The sequence below is a fragment of the Pituophis catenifer genome, unplaced genomic scaffold, assembly GCF_029215685.1.
Source record: "Pituophis catenifer annectens isolate HBS135680 unplaced genomic scaffold, rPitCat1.0.hap2 SCAF_1, whole genome shotgun sequence".
In the NCBI taxonomy this organism is placed as follows: Eukaryota; Metazoa; Chordata; class Lepidosauria; order Squamata; family Colubridae; genus Pituophis; species Pituophis catenifer.
In genome coordinates, this window is record NW_027256881.1 from 22,876,177 (window position 1) to 22,894,466 (window position 18,290).

At 39.4% G+C, this 18,290-nt stretch overlaps 1 protein-coding gene across 1 annotated transcript in view; it reads left to right on the forward strand.

Moving 5' to 3' along the window:
- Positions 1 to 654: 654 nt before the first annotated feature.
- The window catches only part of RAB10 (RAB10, member RAS oncogene family), a 34,308-nt gene continuing 16,672 nt past the window's right edge, over positions 655 to 18,290 (forward strand). The window contains exon 1 of the mRNA XM_070932176.1: positions 655 to 1,327. Within this exon, the coding sequence (XP_070788277.1) occupies positions 1,201 to 1,327 (127 nt within the window). The 5' untranslated portion in view covers positions 655 to 1,200. The remainder of the gene's footprint in view (positions 1,328 to 18,290) is intronic.

Consider the following 18,290-nt stretch of genomic DNA (forward strand, 5'->3'; position numbering starts at 1 on the left):
AAAACCATCTTTGGGACAACCCATGACTGAGAATCTCTACAGACTTTTACACTTTGAAGTATTGTGTGCCCCAGAGTGCATATAGTTTGGAGTTGTCAATATAAACATGAAATAAGTAAACTTGAATAACGTGTGGCTTTGCAGGAGGGGCAAGCCCAGGCAGACTAAAGTGGAAACCTACTGAGGAAAAATGCAAGTCATTCCTTAAACTCAGGTCAGGTTAAGAGTCTTCTCAAATTCTAAGCACTACCTGAGCCAAAGAAGGGGGGGAGGGAGAAGGGCAGGACATGGATCGCACATGTCACAATCTTGCTCTCTGCGCACGCGCCATACCGAACCGCTCCCATTCAACGTTATGACCCCGCCTTTCCGATCCACTCTTCCACCAATCATGGACGAGGGAAGAGTTACAAGCGTCCAAATCCCGCCCTCCTCGAAACCTTCATTTTGGGAGCGCAACAACAAACAACAACGACAAAAAAAAAACCCTTCCTTTTTTTCTAAAGCTCCGCGAATTTCCCTGGCCATTTTGCGTCACGTCGCTGTACGACGATTGGGGACGTCGCACCTTCGTGCGTGGAGCAGCAGTCCGGACTCGCGCAGGCGCAGAACGGCCTCCTGTGGTGTGTAGCAACTCGCCAAATTCAGCTGCGCATGCGGGAGGGTTGGCCCGCGGTCCGTTCACATCCTTTGACGTCAGGGAGCAACTTCTTGTCTGCAAGAAAGGGAGCGGCCGCCAAATCAGCGTGCGCGCTCCCGCGCCCTTCCTCATCCTTTGCGTGAGCGTAACCCCGCCCCACCCGTCCACTGAGTCCCTCGGCCCGGCTGTGCGTGCGTTCGGCCTGCTCCCGTCCGGAGCGTGATTGACTAAGGAAACCGAGAAGCTGTCGCCTGAAGAGGGAACCGAGGGGCATGAAGTCGAGCGCCGCCGTCGCTGTTCACCCGTGAGGTAGTTCTGCCCGGGAACCGAGTCCCTTACAGCTGCTGCCTGCCTTGCCCGGCCCGCTGTCACCAAGGCAGCCATTTTGTGCCTCCCCTTCCCTCCCTCAGCTTGCCGCCTCCTCCTTCGCCACCGCCGCGGAGCCCGGCCTTGTGCGTTGTAGTACGGAGGGGTCTCGGAGGGCCCAAGGCGGCGGCGGCGGCGGCGCCTGCTGAGGCAGAGCCTGGCGAGGAAGTGGCGCGCGGCGCGGGGGGGCCCCCATGGCGAAGAAAACCTACGACCTGCTCTTCAAGCTGCTGCTGATCGGCGACTCGGGCGTTGGCAAGACCTGCGTGCTTTTCCGGTTCTCCGATGATGCTTTTAACACCACCTTCATCTCCACCATCGGTGAGCGAGAGTTGGGAGTGCCAAGTATTGCGCCCGCGGCTTTTTTTTTATTTTATTTTTTTATATATAAATGCCCCGACTTTCCTCCAGAGAGCCTCTTTTTTTTTTTTTGTGCTCTTCCTATGTAATATTTGTATTTTCTCCTCCATTCTTTCGTTTTTTCTTTCTCCTGTGGCGATGAAGGCGCGCCTGTAGAAATGTCCATTTCTGTCCCCCCCCTCCCCACACCCCCGCCCCAAAAATTATTCTTCCAATGCCGATAAGGGCAAAAAGATGATGTGATTTTGGGGTTGTTAAGATTGAGGAAGTTAATTTTATGAGGTAACCCCACCCCAAATATCTTGTCTAGGCATCCTTTGTTCCTGTTCTCTGTCTCATTATACTTTTCAGTTTTTGAATGTAGGATTATCCACCTTTCACCTATTTTTCAGCCTACAATCCATTCTGGAATAATCTTTGATTCTTGGTAATGTAGCTGCTGACTTGATGAGTTTTCTTTTTACTTCTATATTGGGTTGATATTTTGCAATCTCTGCCTTCCATAAGAAAAAAAAAGGGGGGGTTTAGCTGTCATTCCAGCTGCACAGTGGGCAGTGCTTATTCAAATAGCCTTGGCCTTTTGAAAAGGAAAGCAAAAATGTTTTTAATACATTATGCTAACTAGCACAGTGATCAGCAGAATCCTTTGGCCCTTCTTCTAACATCAATGTTACGGCATACTCCCCATTTCTTTCATGTTGTTAGTGGAGTATGGTTTTATACCACTGTACCTAACCAATGCCACATTCATTCCTGGGAGTGACCTCAACATCATCCAAGGTTTTCTATTTCTCCCACACCCCCTAGTGTTGATACTGCTTGTTCATACTAGTTTTCTTAAATATATATCGTCCTTTGTGCCTGATTTCTTTGTTCATATTTACTGCTACTCTATGTCCCAAATGAACAGCTAGTTAATCCATGTAATACAGATAAATGGCTGTTGTCCTACTGTCAGTTTCTGATGTTTGGAAGAAAGAAGTTCCTCTATGAAAGAGATGGTAGTGATTTCTGGGAATCTAGAAATATGTGAAGCAATTTTTGTTTTATTTCAGTGCTGGACTTCAATGGCTGTTCTTTGAAAGTTCTAAAAGTTCTCATGTCTGGAAATAGATCATTGGTTTATGAAAACCCCCAATTTTTTAAAAAAATATTGTGACAGACAGATTCTTTAACCAGTCTGTAAGATTAAATCGTGAGTTTTGAATGAAAGCTGTATTCTCCAGCTTTACTACATATCTCTGTTAATGCTGAGGATGCAGAAACCTCTATATAGATACTTCAGATTCCTAAAAGGAATTCAATTGAATCAAACCTATTAATATTATTCATTGTGTTTTGCTTTGTATACTTTAATCTAGCAAAATATTCCAAAGATCTCAAATTACAAGTGTAGGTTGGTGGTATCATTTGCTAGTCACTGCTGCAGTTTATCATAGTGCTATTAGTGCTGGGGACTTTCAGCTGAATATGAAAGTAAACATTGTAGGACTGTGCAGCTCTTCCAATTCAAAGGCAAAAAGGGGCTTTTGAATTTGTTTACAGCATGAATATAGCACCTACCTGTAGCTCCTTAAAACAGCCATGCCTTTTCTTATGATTACATGCAGATTGATTGCAGTTAGACCCAAGAAAAGACATCTTTGGTTCACAGAGTTACATAGTACACACAGTTTGTGTCCATACTTGCTCTTAAGGATTTTTTGCTTTTGAATCCAAAGTTTCATATAACTTTATTGTAGGACATTTATATAGACTAGGTCAAAAACTGCTTTATGCATAGTGTTTTTAATTATAAATACTCCTGGAGCATCATCTTAGCTATTCTCACTTAAGTTCACGGCTAGACATTAACATTGAAAAACAGTATGTAGAATGGCAAATAACCATATTTATTAGTGACTCATATATAATTTTCATTGAGATAGATTTCTTTTCTGCAAGAGTTGACTGAGGAAAGACTTTACTTTTATTAGTGGCAGAAGTTAATGTTAATTTCCTCAAGTTTGAATGGAATTGTTTGTTCTGTAAGAAAATCTATAGGTTTAGGATGTTTTTCAAAGTTCTAAGGAGAAGCCATTTTAGAGTCAATCCACGTATTATATACACTGATATGTAAAATTACTTCAATTACTGAAGGTAATTGCATCTTGATTATAATATGCATGTTTCTGTTAATTTAGATGTAAATTTAAATAATGTAATATGTAGTGGCTTTTGATCTAATAGATTTATTACCAAAAGCTTTCACTGGAAAAAAAAAATTCCTTAATGAGATGCATAAAAGTTGGCAGTTTGTTTTTTAGAGTTAACATAGATATTTTACAACTGATTTCTGCTATACAGACAGAACTTGATTGTTTTAGACATTAAATGTAACCTCTAATATTTATCTTTCTAGTTTAAAATTTAAATTTACTACTTATAGGTAGTCCTTGACTTAAAACCACAATTCAGACTGGAATTTTAATCGTAAATTATTGCCATTGTACATCAAGCACCTGATTTATTTTTTTTAACCATTTTTATAGTGAATCAGTCATTAAGCAAATTCATTTGAAACACTCTTTTCCTAAAACGGGTTCATTGTGACTGCCACAAAAAACATAGTAAAAACAGGCATGGTCACATAGTGACCCACTTAATGACTGGGACAACTTACAATCGTAAGGGCTCAATTATAGTCATAAGTCAAGATCTATCTGTATGTGGTTATCAGTTGCATAGTATTCCCTCTTGTTCATTAAAAATAGAAGTTTTATGCCTTTTCTTTCGATGGCATAAAGCAGGGGTCTCAAACTCAAGGCCTGTGGGCCGGATGCAGCCCGTGGAATGCTTAGATCTGGCCCATGGGGCTGCCCTGGAAACAGCAAAAGACTGGCCCGCAGTGCCTCTGCCAACAAAAACGGAGCTCCATTTCCACTCACAAGCTCCATATTCGCTGGCAGAGCAGGAGGCTGTCACAGGCGAAAACAGAGCTCGGGGACCCGCTTTTGCTGGCAGAGTACACGGGCCACCACAGGCACCTCCAACATGAGCGATGTCGAGCTGGCCATGCCCCCTAGCCACGCTCCCCACACCTGGCCCTCCCAAGGTCAAACACAACCCTGATGCGGCCCTCAATGGAATCGAGTTTGACACCCTTGGCATAAAGGTTAATAATATCAGGTTTATTTACTAACATTGGAATAGTTGTTTAAAAACATTCCATCTCTGACTTTTGCAGCATGATACAGATAGTCCTCAATTAATGACCACTCATTCAGTGACCGTCTAAAGTTATGCTGGCACTGAAAGAGTGGTGACTGCAGCTGGTTCTCAAACTTCCATCTGTTGCAAAGTTCTTGTGTTAGTGATTTTGATGCTTGCCAACCAGCTTGTACTTGCAACATTGTAGTGTCCTGTGAACACAGGATTATGATTTGCAACCTTCCTTGCTGGCTTCACACAAGCAAAGTCAATAGAGAAGCTAGCAGGGAAGGTCACAAGCTGCTCGGTTAAGTCTCCCCTGTTTGTGCACACTCCTCAGGCCTCACTGTGCTTGCGTCAGACCTCCCTGGCCATTTGCACATCTTCCCCCACATGACAGCTGCCACCCCAAACCCCACTGTATTCACACTGTGTCTCCCCACCACTCATGCACCCTAATAGAGCCTTGGTGGCGCAGCAGACTAAAGCACTGTTAAGTAACACCAGCTGCCTGCAATTACTGCAAGTTCAAATCTCACCAGGCTCAAGGTTGACTCAGCCTTCCATCCTTTTGAGGTAGGTAAAATGAAGACCCGGTTTGTGGGGGCAATAAGATGACTTTGTATAAAAAAGAACACCGCTTGGGGGGGGGCGAAAGCCCTACTAAGCAGGTATATACAAAAGTGTGAAGGCTATTGCTTAATGCATTGTAAGCCACCCTGAGTCTCCGGAAAAGGGCGGCATATAAATCAAATAAATAAATAAATGTTCCTCTCTCATCTGGCAGCAATTATCCCAACTCCTGCCATACTTATGCCACACCTTTTCTGATACTTGTGCATCTTTTCCCTCCTGGCATCAGCCATTTACCTGCCTTCAGGCTCGCTTGTGAGCCACCTGGGATTTAAAATTTCCTGCCAATCTTCCGACTGACTTTGGTTGTTGGAAGCCAGCAGGATGTTGCAAACTGTTTACTTAACAACCCATCATCTTCTCTTAACAATGGCAAAATGTACTGCAGGAATTGCTGTCACTAAGCGATGCAGTCACCTAACATTGTGCTTTGTGACTACATCACTTAGGGATGGAAATTCCAGTCTTGTACTTGTAGTGTCATGCTAAGGATCTATAATGTGTGTTCTTTATAACAGCCTCTGCTCTTTAGTATTTCCTTTGTCTAGCACAGGAGTCCCCAAATTCTTCAGATCATTAACTCAGTGAAGTTTCAGATTGTTCATCAATCCTAAAACAACATAACAGGGACAACTCAAGGCTGTTTCCACTGCTGACTGACCAATCAAAATTGTGTTGCTTCTAACCACCTCATCTTCAGGACTAGGAACTGGTGTGCAACTTTACAGAGATCTCACAGATTAATTGAACCCCATCAACCATCTATTATTTATCAACCACTTTCTGATCCCCAGACATCTATTGACTTTTTGGATAGTCTCATCGACCTGGGGATATCGATACTGACCAGTAACCCTGGTCTAACCTCTACCTGAATGTGTTTAAAAGGGCCCTTGAAACTTTTTCCCACAGGCCTTACGTTAGACTGACTGGCAGATCCTATGTGCTGTGATGTTTTAGAATATTTTTTGCTTCTTCAGAATGTCTGTAGTTTTTTTACCAGTATCTTTTTAAATTATGTTGATTGTATTTTGTCCAAAGCTATTGAATTGAATGCTCTTATATATTTAATAAATAAATACAAACTCTTATTATTAACACAGGGAATCTCCCACCTGCCTTTACTGTCTTGTTAAACATCATTTAATAAAAGTTCCAGTCTAGTTTTGGGTATTTGTCAGCTTATTTATTTTATTTATTTATTTATTTTTATTTATTTATTTTTATATGCCGCCCTTCTCCGGAGACTCAGGGCGGCTTACAATGCGTTAAGCAATAGCCTTCATACTTTTGTATATTTTATACAAAGTCATCTTATTGCCCCCACAAACCGGGTCCTCATTTTACCCACCTTAGAAAGGATGGAAGGCTGAGTCGACCTTGAGCCTGGTGAGAATTGAACTCCCAGTAATTGCAGGCAGCTGGATGTTAAATGCTGCCTTAGGAGGCATTAGCCTCCTACGCCACTCAGGCTCCTTATATAATTTATTAAATTATATCTCATTATCTCCCCAGTAAAGCAACTCTAGGTGTCTTACAGACCACAAAAAGAAAAATAGAAAACACTTAAAATTGTAAAACTATGCAAATTAAAAAGATTAAAATTATAAAAAACAGGAACCAAGGGATGGACGTTACGAAGATGAGGTCGTCAACCACCTCCAGCAATGAGCAGCCCCTTTGGTGCCTCAAGCAAACCAACAATGCCAAGTTTTAATGCCCTTCCAGAAGGCCAAAAGAGTGGGTGCACTTCTCACCGCCATTGATCAAGTGTTCCACAGGGTTGGGGCCACAGCAGAAAAGGCCTTGACTCCACCCACCGAAATTCTTAGGGTTTGTAATAGGCCTTTTCCACTGTCACAAGTGCAGTGCATTAATCCCTTTGAGGTGAGTTAGCTCCTCAGATACCCTGGACCCATGCCATAAAGAACTTTAAAGGTAATACCTAGCACCTTGAATTGGACTTGGAAGCAACAGCACTGTTATATGTGCCATCCTAGGGACCCCCAGAACTGTGCACATTGCTGCATTCTGCCCCAGCTCTAGCTGGGCCTGTATAGTAAATCATGACCCATTATCAGCATTTATCATCTTTCATTCTGATCTTAATTAGTATACTTTTTTGTTCTTATTCCCAGATACTTTAGGACTTTACTATGTTTGAAAGCCCTTTAGCAAGTTTTAACAGTCTCCTAATGTTTTAGTTGGGGAAATTTTAGGAGTGCTGTAGTTCTCAATACATCTTTCAGATGTATTAATTTGATACAATGGTTGACAGTTTACTTCAGGGTGACATTGGATCTTCAAAATTACGTTTCTGTCACATCATTTAGCTTGCCAATGATTTGGGACAGTGTTATTTTTAGTTGTGGTCCTGCTCCTGTTTGAAAAGTAAATGCTGAGAGGAGGGAGATGGTTTCTGTATCCTAGCTAGGATTGCTATAAATACCTTCCAGTGCTAAAATATCCAAGTCATCATAGGTTCCCTGATAGAGCAGAAAGTTGGACTTCAAAAGCAAAATTGTACATAATCAAGGATTCCCCTTTTGTACTATATTATCAAATAACACCTTTTATATTGGAGTCCAGAGAAGTTATTTTCAACCCATGTATTTTGAGTTATGATAGGTACACTTCTGGAAGGTTTGGGTATGGAGGTTTATTTTACATAATTTACTTAATGCTTTCCTATGACAACTAATAAGAGTTGTGTTATATGTTTATAATGTAAATGGCCTGCTATTCAACAGTTATTTTAATTATGATATAAACTGGCTTGTTGGGTTTAGCTACCAGGGATTTTTCTCATTACTAATACAGTGTAGTTAGTGTATATGACTGGAGCTTTATTTTAGATATTGTAGGTAAATAACCCTTTGCAAATACTATTAAGTATTGCACTTAACAATTTTGAGACAATCCCTTCCCCACCTACATTTATCAAGAAAACTAGGCTGAGAGTTGTGATAAATTGGATGTTAGCACAATCCACCCAGAGTTGCGCTGTGGTAAGATGGGCAGCCAATAAATTTTATAAATAAATAAAATTGTGAAGAAGCAGTATCTGTTGCCTTGATTAGCAAAGGGGTTGACTGCAAATGACTATTCTGTTAGTAGAATTTCTTCAAGCTAAGTACCAGTAAGCTGGTGGGATTTGTAGCACTAGATTTGTAGCATTAGCTATATGGAAAAGATTGTATGTATTTACATCTGCTAAATCTGAATGGTTGTTTTCCTGATAGCATTTTATTCATTTCTTATTAGTCACTTAGTATTAATTTGAAATGACCATAGTCTAAATTCATTTGGTTTTTTTGTTTTGTTTTTTAATAAATCATTACTCTATTAAGTTTGAAGGTAGTACAGAAATGGTTTGTCTAAAGTCGTGATTTTCACTCTCATGAAAAGAAGGAGCAGTGAGGAGAATATGTAGATCTGGAATACTGTATGCTGGAATTTATACAAAGCTGACTTTGTATAAATATACAAAAGGATGAAGGCTATTGCTGAGCACATTGTAAGCCGCCCTGAGTCTCCGGAGAAGGGCGGCATATAAATAAATAAATAAATAAAAAACTCATTCTGAATCACCTTTGTTAGTGTTTTCCTGAACCAATATGCTTGATAACCACAAGTTTTAAAGTTTTGTTTTATTTTTGGATCAAATATGGTCTTGGTTAAAGTCAAATAAGGAAAATATGCTTATGCAAACCCTTTCAGGTATAGCAGATCAATAACTGAGTTCACAAAGCGTTCTGACCATAATTTATCAAATAAACCACACTGGTTGGGTCCATATATTGTGTGGTAAGTAAAATCAAACAATATTATATGTTAGAATGAGGCAAGAAGTTTATAGATCTCATGTCCCACATTTGCAATCTGTAGAGCATGCCTAGACATTGTTGTCTGGGTGGAAGGCAATGATGAAAGATTCATGTAATGTCATCACATAAATGCCACAAGTTACATACTTACATCCACTGTTGAGATGAGAGTACATAATCATGGTGTATGCGTGATGATATCACTGTTTGCTGTGAAGGCTGCTGTGCCCAGATCATTCTGCTAGAATTTAATGGCAAGATAACATTTTGACAATGAGATACTTCCTGCTTTTTAATTAATAAATATGGGAAATGTCTACCCCCTCTGGAAGTACCATATCATCAATTATATCGCATTCTTCCCTCAAAGTTCAAAATAAAAGAGCATCTCCAGAGGAAAAAAAGTAGTCTACTTGAATTTAGCAAGATTTGCGAATCTAGCAAGGAGATGAGGCAAAAGAACAATCCTATACAAGTAGTCTTTGCTTAAAAATCATTTATTCAGCAATTGTTCAAAGTCATGATGGCACTAAACAAATTGTAGTTACGGCCAGTTCTCGAGGTTACGTCGGTTGTAATACACTTGCAATCACATAATCAAAATTTGGGTGATTGGCAGGCCACCCAAATTTATGACCATAGCTTCTGCTTCAACTCCCCTTATCCTCCTATCTTCTCTCCCCCCTCTGCCCCGGCACTTCCCTCCCCCATCTCTGCCCTTTTGGCCTTTTGAAGGGCTAGCATCAGCCTGAGCTGGCACACTTTGTCAGCAGTAGCAGGAAAAAAGCAGGGATGTTCAACTGGAGGCATCTCAGGTGGATGGCGGTAGAATGCAAAGCAGTCAAAAGAGCAGAAATTGAGCGGGAGTTGAAACAGAGGCAATCTTCGTTTGGAAATATCTAATCTGACATTCAGTAGAATGTGAAGAATTGAAGAAAATTATGTAAATGAGAATCTATTGTGTTCATGATTAGTGGATGAATAGAGAAAAGTACAGTATTTTTGAAGAGCCATGGCATCTATTGAATATAGTGGCTGATTTCATATATTCCAGTATGCTCTGATATTTTTTAATCAACTTTATTGAATAAATTACCTGATTTGTTAACACTAACCAGTGAATTGTAATTTAAGAATTCTCATAATTTGTTTCACACATGATGCCAAATAACAACTTAATGATTAATGAATGAGTAATACTGTATGAAAATATAACAGTGTAATTTGCACTTTAGAGCTTATGATTATTATAGCTCCAAGATGTCTATGGAGTTTCTCAGTCATTCAGATCATGGTTGCCCCAAATGTGCTTTTTCCCCACCAGCAGCCAGATCTGAAGAAGCTTCTTGGATAAGAAGTGAAACAGCTTCAAAGGAAATTGTTGGGGGCTATATGCTGACATTGTAAATTGCCCAGAGTGTGCTGTAAAGGTATATAAGTCTAAGTGCAATCGCTAATTGCTATTGCTAATCACTAGATAACAGTAAAGAGCTGCTGAAAATATTAATTTGTCAGTCCATGAATGAGTTAGTTTTAAAAAGTTTTAAAATCAACCTTCAAATTTGCATTGAATAAGCCTAAATATGATTTTGCAGACCTCCAGAAACATGAACACTTCTTCCACACTCCCCTGTTTAAAGGTTCATCTGCAGATTTTTCATTCTTCTAGGCTGTCTGCCAAAATATTACTGGTTTATCCTTGGTAGAATGAGCAAGGAAAAAAATCCTTCTCTGCCTGGATGGACCATTGAAATGCAAAAAAACAAAAAAACAAAAAAAAACCTGCATCAAAGATGTTTAACAAAAGTTAAAGCATCCTTTTAGCAAAAAGTACTATGGATTGTATCAGTTTGTGAGAGTGCATACAAACAAATATATGTTAACAATTTTAAGCTAGGCATTTACTGAAACTTCCTGGACAGTTTATAATGAGAGAAATTAATTCAATTTAAATAAGCCATATCAATAATATCAAATAAAATGTAGAAAGAAAATACCATACAGACTATACAGGAGCAAGGCAGTGACTCAAACAATATCTTTTTTTTTTTTTAATAGAAACTAGTTTTAAAGCTGGGAAAATGGAAGGTCTTCACATGGTGCAAAAATAACACTAAAGTGAGCACCCATCACAGTTTATATATATATATATATGAGGAATTCCTTCAGGTAACCTGGTCCTAACCAGTCTGGAAATGAACAGGCAGCTAGTGTAGACGGTGAAGTATTGTCATAATATGTTTATATTTGATGCATGCTGTTATAACCTTAGGACCACATCACTGCATCCATTAAGCAAGGATCTTACATGAATTCATATGGGAAAAAGTGGAAGTCCCTGGCAAACAAGCCAGTGGGGGACACCTGCAGGCGAGTATCATAAGTAGGCACAATGGAGTACAGGGCAGGTGGGTGAGTGAAAAGGCGGTGGGTGCAATTTGCACCCATCTGCCAGCTTCCCCATTTACTTTGATTGTGGGAAGCTGGCAGGGAACATTGGGAATCGCACGGTATATTGCAACCATCATAAAATACAAGCTGGTTACTAAGCAACCAAATTGACTATGTGATTGCAGAAATGTTGCAATGGATGCAACTTTGAGGACCAGTCATGAGGCTCCCTCATTCAGTACCCAGTTTCCCTGAAAATAAGACATCCCCCGATAACAGGGTGGATAAAAATCAATGATTTTTTAAAAAAAATAAAAAAAAATCAGATTTTTTTGATTTAAATCGGATTTTTTTTATTTAAATCGGGTTTTTTTTATTTTTATCGAATTTATTTTAATAAAAAACTTGGGGTAAAAATCTATCGTAAGATAGTTTTCTATTTAAGATACATAAATAATTTAGTTTATTCAGCATGAAATGGAGCTTAGTTATGTAGCATGAGGCTGTATATTCTGCAACACTGGGACTATCGGTGAGTCAACAGTGGGTCAAAGGAGTAGCAGAGATGACAGTTGCTCTTTAAAAATTATGATTTAAATCGAGTTGGTTTAAATCAAGCCTTTTTACTAGTGATTTAAATCATGATTTAAATTGTGATTTAAATCAACTCGTTTTAAATCAAATCCACCCTGCCTGATAATAAGCCAAATCGGGCTTTTGAGCGTATGCACTGAAATAAGCCTCCCCCCAAAAATAAGCCCTACCTGAAAATATTTAAATGCAGAGCTGGAAATCAGGTAAGATGGCAAGAGGAGCCCCATCTTGCTCCACCCACCCCAAAATAATAAGACCTCCCCGAAAATAAGGCCAAGCGCTTATTTCGAGGTTCAAAAAAATATAAGACAGGGTCTTATTTTCAGGGAAACACAGTACCTTCGTTGAATCGCTGAAGGGGTAGTTGTAACCTGAAGACTTACTTGTGTGGGCTTGTCCTCATGTTTGATCAGACACACTCCGAATCTTCCTCTAGTAATGCTCTAGGAATTGATTCTGGCACTTCATTCATAATTTTTCTGTTGTGTCTATTAGAATGTAAATCTACAGCAGTGGTGAAATCTAAAATTTGTTACTACTGGTTCTGTGGGTGTGGCTTGGGGGGGTTAATGTGACGGTGGGAGTGGCCAATTTTTTTTTACTTTTAAAACTTTTTTCTACAACCTCTTCAGCGAAGAGGTTGTAAAAAAGCTTTCAAAAGGCTCTGAGGATCCCAGCTGAGTTGCCTGATCAGCAGAGACTTTTTTTCTTTTAAATACATCTGCCGATCAAGCAACTCAGCTTGGATTGTCAGAGGCATTTAAAAGAAAAAAACCCTTTTTTTCTTTTAAATGCCTCTGAAGATCCAAGATGACTTACCTGATCGTTAGAGGCATTTAAAAGAAAAAAAGTCTCTGCCAATCAGGCAACTCAGCTTGGATCATCAGAGGCATTTAAAAGAAAAAAAGGGTTTTTTTCTTTTAAAAAACCTTTGAGGATCCCAGATGAGCCGCGCGATCATCAGAGGCTTTTTTTTTTTAACCTTTAAAAGCATTTTTAAAGTTAAAAAAAAGCCTCTGATGATTGTGTGGCTCAGCTGGGCATGGGGGGAGGGGGGGCAGGGATTTTTGTTACCGGTTCTCCGAACCACCCGCCTCCATTATTACCGGATCCAGCGATCCAGTCCGAACTGGGAGCATTTCACCCCTGATCTACAGTCTATAACAGACTGTATAGCTGGCTGGAGAATTCTGGGAGTTGAAGTCCACAAGTCTTAAAGCTGCCAAGTTTGAAGACCTCGGGTCTAGAATTTTCTTATCTTTTGACCATGTACAGAGCAATGGGAAATGTTAGCTGCTTTACTGACATTATATACTGATATCTAAGATCCGAAGTGGGCTACACAATCCATTCTCCATGTTATGTCTGAAGCCAGGCTATTATGGTTAGGACTGCTGTGTGATATAACAGAAACCAAAAACAAACCATATTATGGTTGTTACTTAGTCTGTTGAGTGGCAGTATTTTATTGCTCAACTCAAATTTATTGAGTTTGTCAGCAGACTTCAAATGTTGGTAATTTTCTGATTAGAGATGAAGATTATCTTGGCTTGTTGCAAGATCTTGATGTAGCAATTTAATTTCTGATTTAGGATTTCCAAACTAAGCATAAATGAGGAAACTTATTTTTTAAGAGGCAAAATAACAATTAAAATGTGCAACAAGTATAAATTTGTCTCTTTTTAAAACTGTCAACTCATACTCAGTCTTTTAACTAAACTCACTATTAAAGAATGTTTCTCGTTAATTTCCATCTCAGGATGCTGTTTGGTGTTTAATCAGCCTAGGTTTTGTATTCTTCCTTCAAACATGGATAACTACTATGCCTTTTCCTATTTATTCTGACTCTATATTGGTGCAGTAGGGTTAACTCTCTGAATCTCATATTGCTGCTGTTTTTTCCATCAGATATAAAAATAAAGTCTGCTTATTAAAAATAGTGGGGAATTTTTCAAAGTCCTTAGGTAAAATGAAACCTAAAATTAACATTTGATTTTCTCCCATTTTGTACTTCCCCCACTCTTTTTCCTTATTTTACTTGATGACTCTTGATAATTGTCACTTCATGTTACTTTGCAAAACAGTCAGAATTCTAGGCAATTATATCTATAATAAGTCATTTAATTTATTTTGAAATATGAATGTTTGTTGATTGAAATAAAGATATCTGCATTTCTTGCATAGACCAGGTTTTCACTGGAAATCACATTTGGGGATTCATGACTCTGATATATCATCTTGGATATTACAAAAAGGTGTTGCATATTAATCTCAAAGTTAATTTCCAGTCAAAACCTGTTCCATTGTTTTGAACTAGTTTTGTATCAAGCCTAAATTTAATACTCCCCCAAATTAAAATGGCACAGGCATAGTTGATACTTCCCATTTTCAGATTTTTTTCCTAATACTGTCAGATCAGACTTTCAGTTTCAATTTGAAAATAATTCACAAAATAAAATCATGATCTTTCCAAAATAGCAAAACCATTTTGGTTTTAACAGTTTGGCTTAGCCTAAAATAATCTCAGTGGCTAAAATGCTGAGCTTGTCAATCGACAGGTCGGCAGTTCAGCAGTTCAAATCCCTAGTGCCGCATAACGGGGTGAGCTCCCGTTACTTGTCCCAGCTTCTGCCAACCTAGCAGTTCGAAAGCACGTAAAAAATGCAAGTAGAAAAATAGGGACCACCTTTGGTGGGAAGGTAACAGTGTTCCGTGTGCCTTTGGCATTTAGTCATGCCGGCCACATGACCATGGAGACATCTTTGGATGGTGCTGGCTCTTCATCTTTGAAACAGAGATGAGCACTGCCCCCTAGAGTCGGGAATGACTAGCACGTATGTGCGAGGGGATCCTTCACCTTTACCTTTTTAAGATAACTAATAATCTCATATTAATATAAGTCATGAATGGGTAGTTCCCAAATTTGGCTAGGTATTTGGCCTAGCTAGCACCTTAAATCATACCATTAAAATTTAGTGTGAAATGGCTTGTTTTATTGTAATTTTTATTTTTGTTACAAAATAACATGGAAATAAGAGCAGCAGACATTGAGGAGAAAAAAAATGGCCTGATTTCTACACTTAATCTTTCCCAGCCCCTCAAACAATTCAGAATCTCACAATTTGGCTATGAGATATATGTAGCAGACAAATTCTTTTTCCTCTAGTGAATATAACCATTTATATTTTTACATGCATTCAATGCTTGCAAATCAGTATGAACATATTTTTTAAAAAAATTAATAATATTGGAGCTGGGTTCAATCAGTGTAAATTATTATGTTTTTTCAAATCCAGTGACTGTGATATTTAATTTCTGCTACATGGTAAAAGAATATGTTGATGAAATATATAGGGAATTCTTAAGAGGCATTTTTAGCCTAGGGAAAAATCAGTTCTGTAGAAAGAAATATTAGACAATAATATAAACATCAATTAAAATTACTTGATCACTTTTCATTCCCTCCTCCCTACTCCACAGTTTGTTTTGAAAATATAATGCACTTTAAAATAAGAACACTTACAATGGAATGTCATAGGGAGAGGGTGCATTCCAGACTGGTGGGTTTCTACTGGTTTGCACCGGTTTACGCGAACCAGTAATGGTAATTTGGCGAGAAGTTTGATTGAACTCGTGAGGAGGGGTTTTTTTTACAATGTGTTTCCCTGGACACAACAGCAAGGAATGCCATGGAGCTTGAAAGGCGAGATGTGCATCCCGCTTCTCGCCCGCTCCACCTGCCACACCCAAATTGCATCCCTAAAGGGGGCGGGTGGCTAAGCAAGGGGCAGGAGCCCTGCCATGCCTTGATGAGGGGGGGAGAAGAGATGGCAAGGGAAACCACATCTCGCTCCACACATCTCGCTTCTCCCCTGCCCCACCTGTCAAAAATGAGTCTTTGTGAAACTCATCGCACTGCCAGTGCCACCTCGTGAAACAGGACTTTGCAAGGCTTGTGCCGTTGCACACACGAATGGCAGCACAGCCGCGAGGTTCGACATACCGGCGCAGCCACGAGTGGAAGGATGCCAGCTGTGCCAGTATGATGAGGCTCGCGACGGTGTTGTAGTTGGTGTGTGCAATGGCACAACAAGCCTTGCAGAGTCCAGCACAAAGAACAGGGAGGGGAGGCGGCGGCAGGACATCCAGTCCCATGCTTGCTGCCTCCTCCACCCCCAAAATAATAAGAAACCACACACACCCCGATAATAAGGCCAAGCCCTTATTTCGGGGTTCAAAAGAAAATAAGATCCTGTCTTATTTTCAGGGAAACACTAGTAGTAGTAAAATAGAGAAAGTCATAGAAAATGAAGTTAAATTGCTCTGGGACTTTAGAATTCAAACAAACAGGCATCTGCCACATAACTCCCCAGACTTAACAATTGTCAATGAGAAAGAAAAAAGAGTCTGGATAGTGGATGTGGCAGTGCCTGGAGACAGCAGAATAGAAGAGAAAGAATTGGAGAAGATAACAAAATACAAAGACCTACAAATAGAAATAGAACGACTGTGGCAAAGGCAAGCAAAGGTAGTACCACTAGTAATAGGCGCCTTGGGTGCAATTCCAAAACAAGTGGAGCACCGCTTACAAACCATTGGCATCGACAAATTTGCCATCAGTCAGTTGCAGAAGGCAGCTTTACTTGGAACAGCTTCCATCTTGCGATGGTATCTGTAACACCATCAAACATTCAAATCTGCCTATCCCAGGTCCTTGATAAGAACTTGATAGGTACACAAAAATGCTAAACCCACTCTGAACATCTGGCTGATTATATTATAAAAATATAATGATAAAAAAACCAATTGCAGCTTCCTGCAATAACACCAGCGGAACTGCAAAAAACTGCGCTACTTGGAACATCGTACATCTTAAGAAGATACTTGGTTGATACCTAGGATGCTGGCAGCAACCCGTATCAACCATTAGCACCAGTCAATGGTATTTGTGATGCATTTTTGAATGTTCAGTTGATTGAGTTTCATGTTTAATGAATAAAGTAAATAATAATAATAATAATAGACTCACTACCCCACAGCTGGATTAATGCCTGTCTGGAAAACTTTGGAATCAGCAAAAATAGTTGTACATTTTTTAAAGCAAATATACAAAAATGGAAAACAGTTCTAACAACAAAAATGGGGAGAACATTGGTGAAGTCAACATCAGACGAGGAGTCTTTCAGGGGGACTCACTTTCACCACTACTGTTCAACATTGCATTAATTCCACTGACAATAATCTTATGAAACACAAAACTGGGATACTAAATGTCAAGCAAATATGGCAAGATAAATCATCTACCATACATGGATGACTTAAAAATGTATGCGAAAAGCCCTATTGAGCTTAAATCAATACTAAATACAGTTCAACTGTTCAGCAGCGACATCAAAATGAACTTTGGACTTGAAAAATGTGCTATATTTTCCATGCAGTGAGGAAAAGTGGGAAAAATAGAAGGAATAGAACTGGGAAATGGAAGTATAGTGAAAGCATTAGCAAAGGATGACGGTTACAAATACCTAGGCATATTGGAAGCAGATAACATCTTAAATGGAAAAGTCGAAGAGTCAATGCAAAAGGAATACATCAGGAGTGTCTGCAAAATATTAAAATCAAGGCTGAATGCTAGAAACATAATTAAAGCCATTAATACATGGGAAGTTCCAGTGATATGCTACTCAGCTGGAATCATCAACTGGATTTTGGCTGAACTGGAAAACCTGGACCGGAAAACGCGCAAACTTTTGAATATGTACCACGCTTTACATCCACAAAATGACATCGACAGGTTGTACCTGCTGAGAAGAACAGGGAACAGAGGGCTATTGCAAATCCACCAAACTGTAGAAGAAGAAAGGGGAAGTTTGAATGACTATGTGAATCAAAGTACAGAAAAATTGCTACAGGCTGTGAAAACAGAGAACATTATAAAAACAACAGAAACAAAGGCAGAATATAAGGAAAAACAGCTGGATGTCAGATTAAATGGATGGAAAACCAAAGCTTTACATGGACAGCACTTGAAAAACATTGAAGGAAAATGTGATAACAACTTGACATGGGCATGGCTTAAGATGGGAACATCAAGAAAGAAAAGGATGGTTTAATACTTGCTGCTCAAGAACAAGCACTACAAACTAATGCCATGAAAGCGAAGATACAAAAATCCACTGACAATCCAAACTGCTGACTTTGCAATGACAAAGTTGAAACTATTTCACATTTAATACGTGGATGCAGCAAAATCACACAAACTGATTACAAAGCTAGACATGACTGAGTTG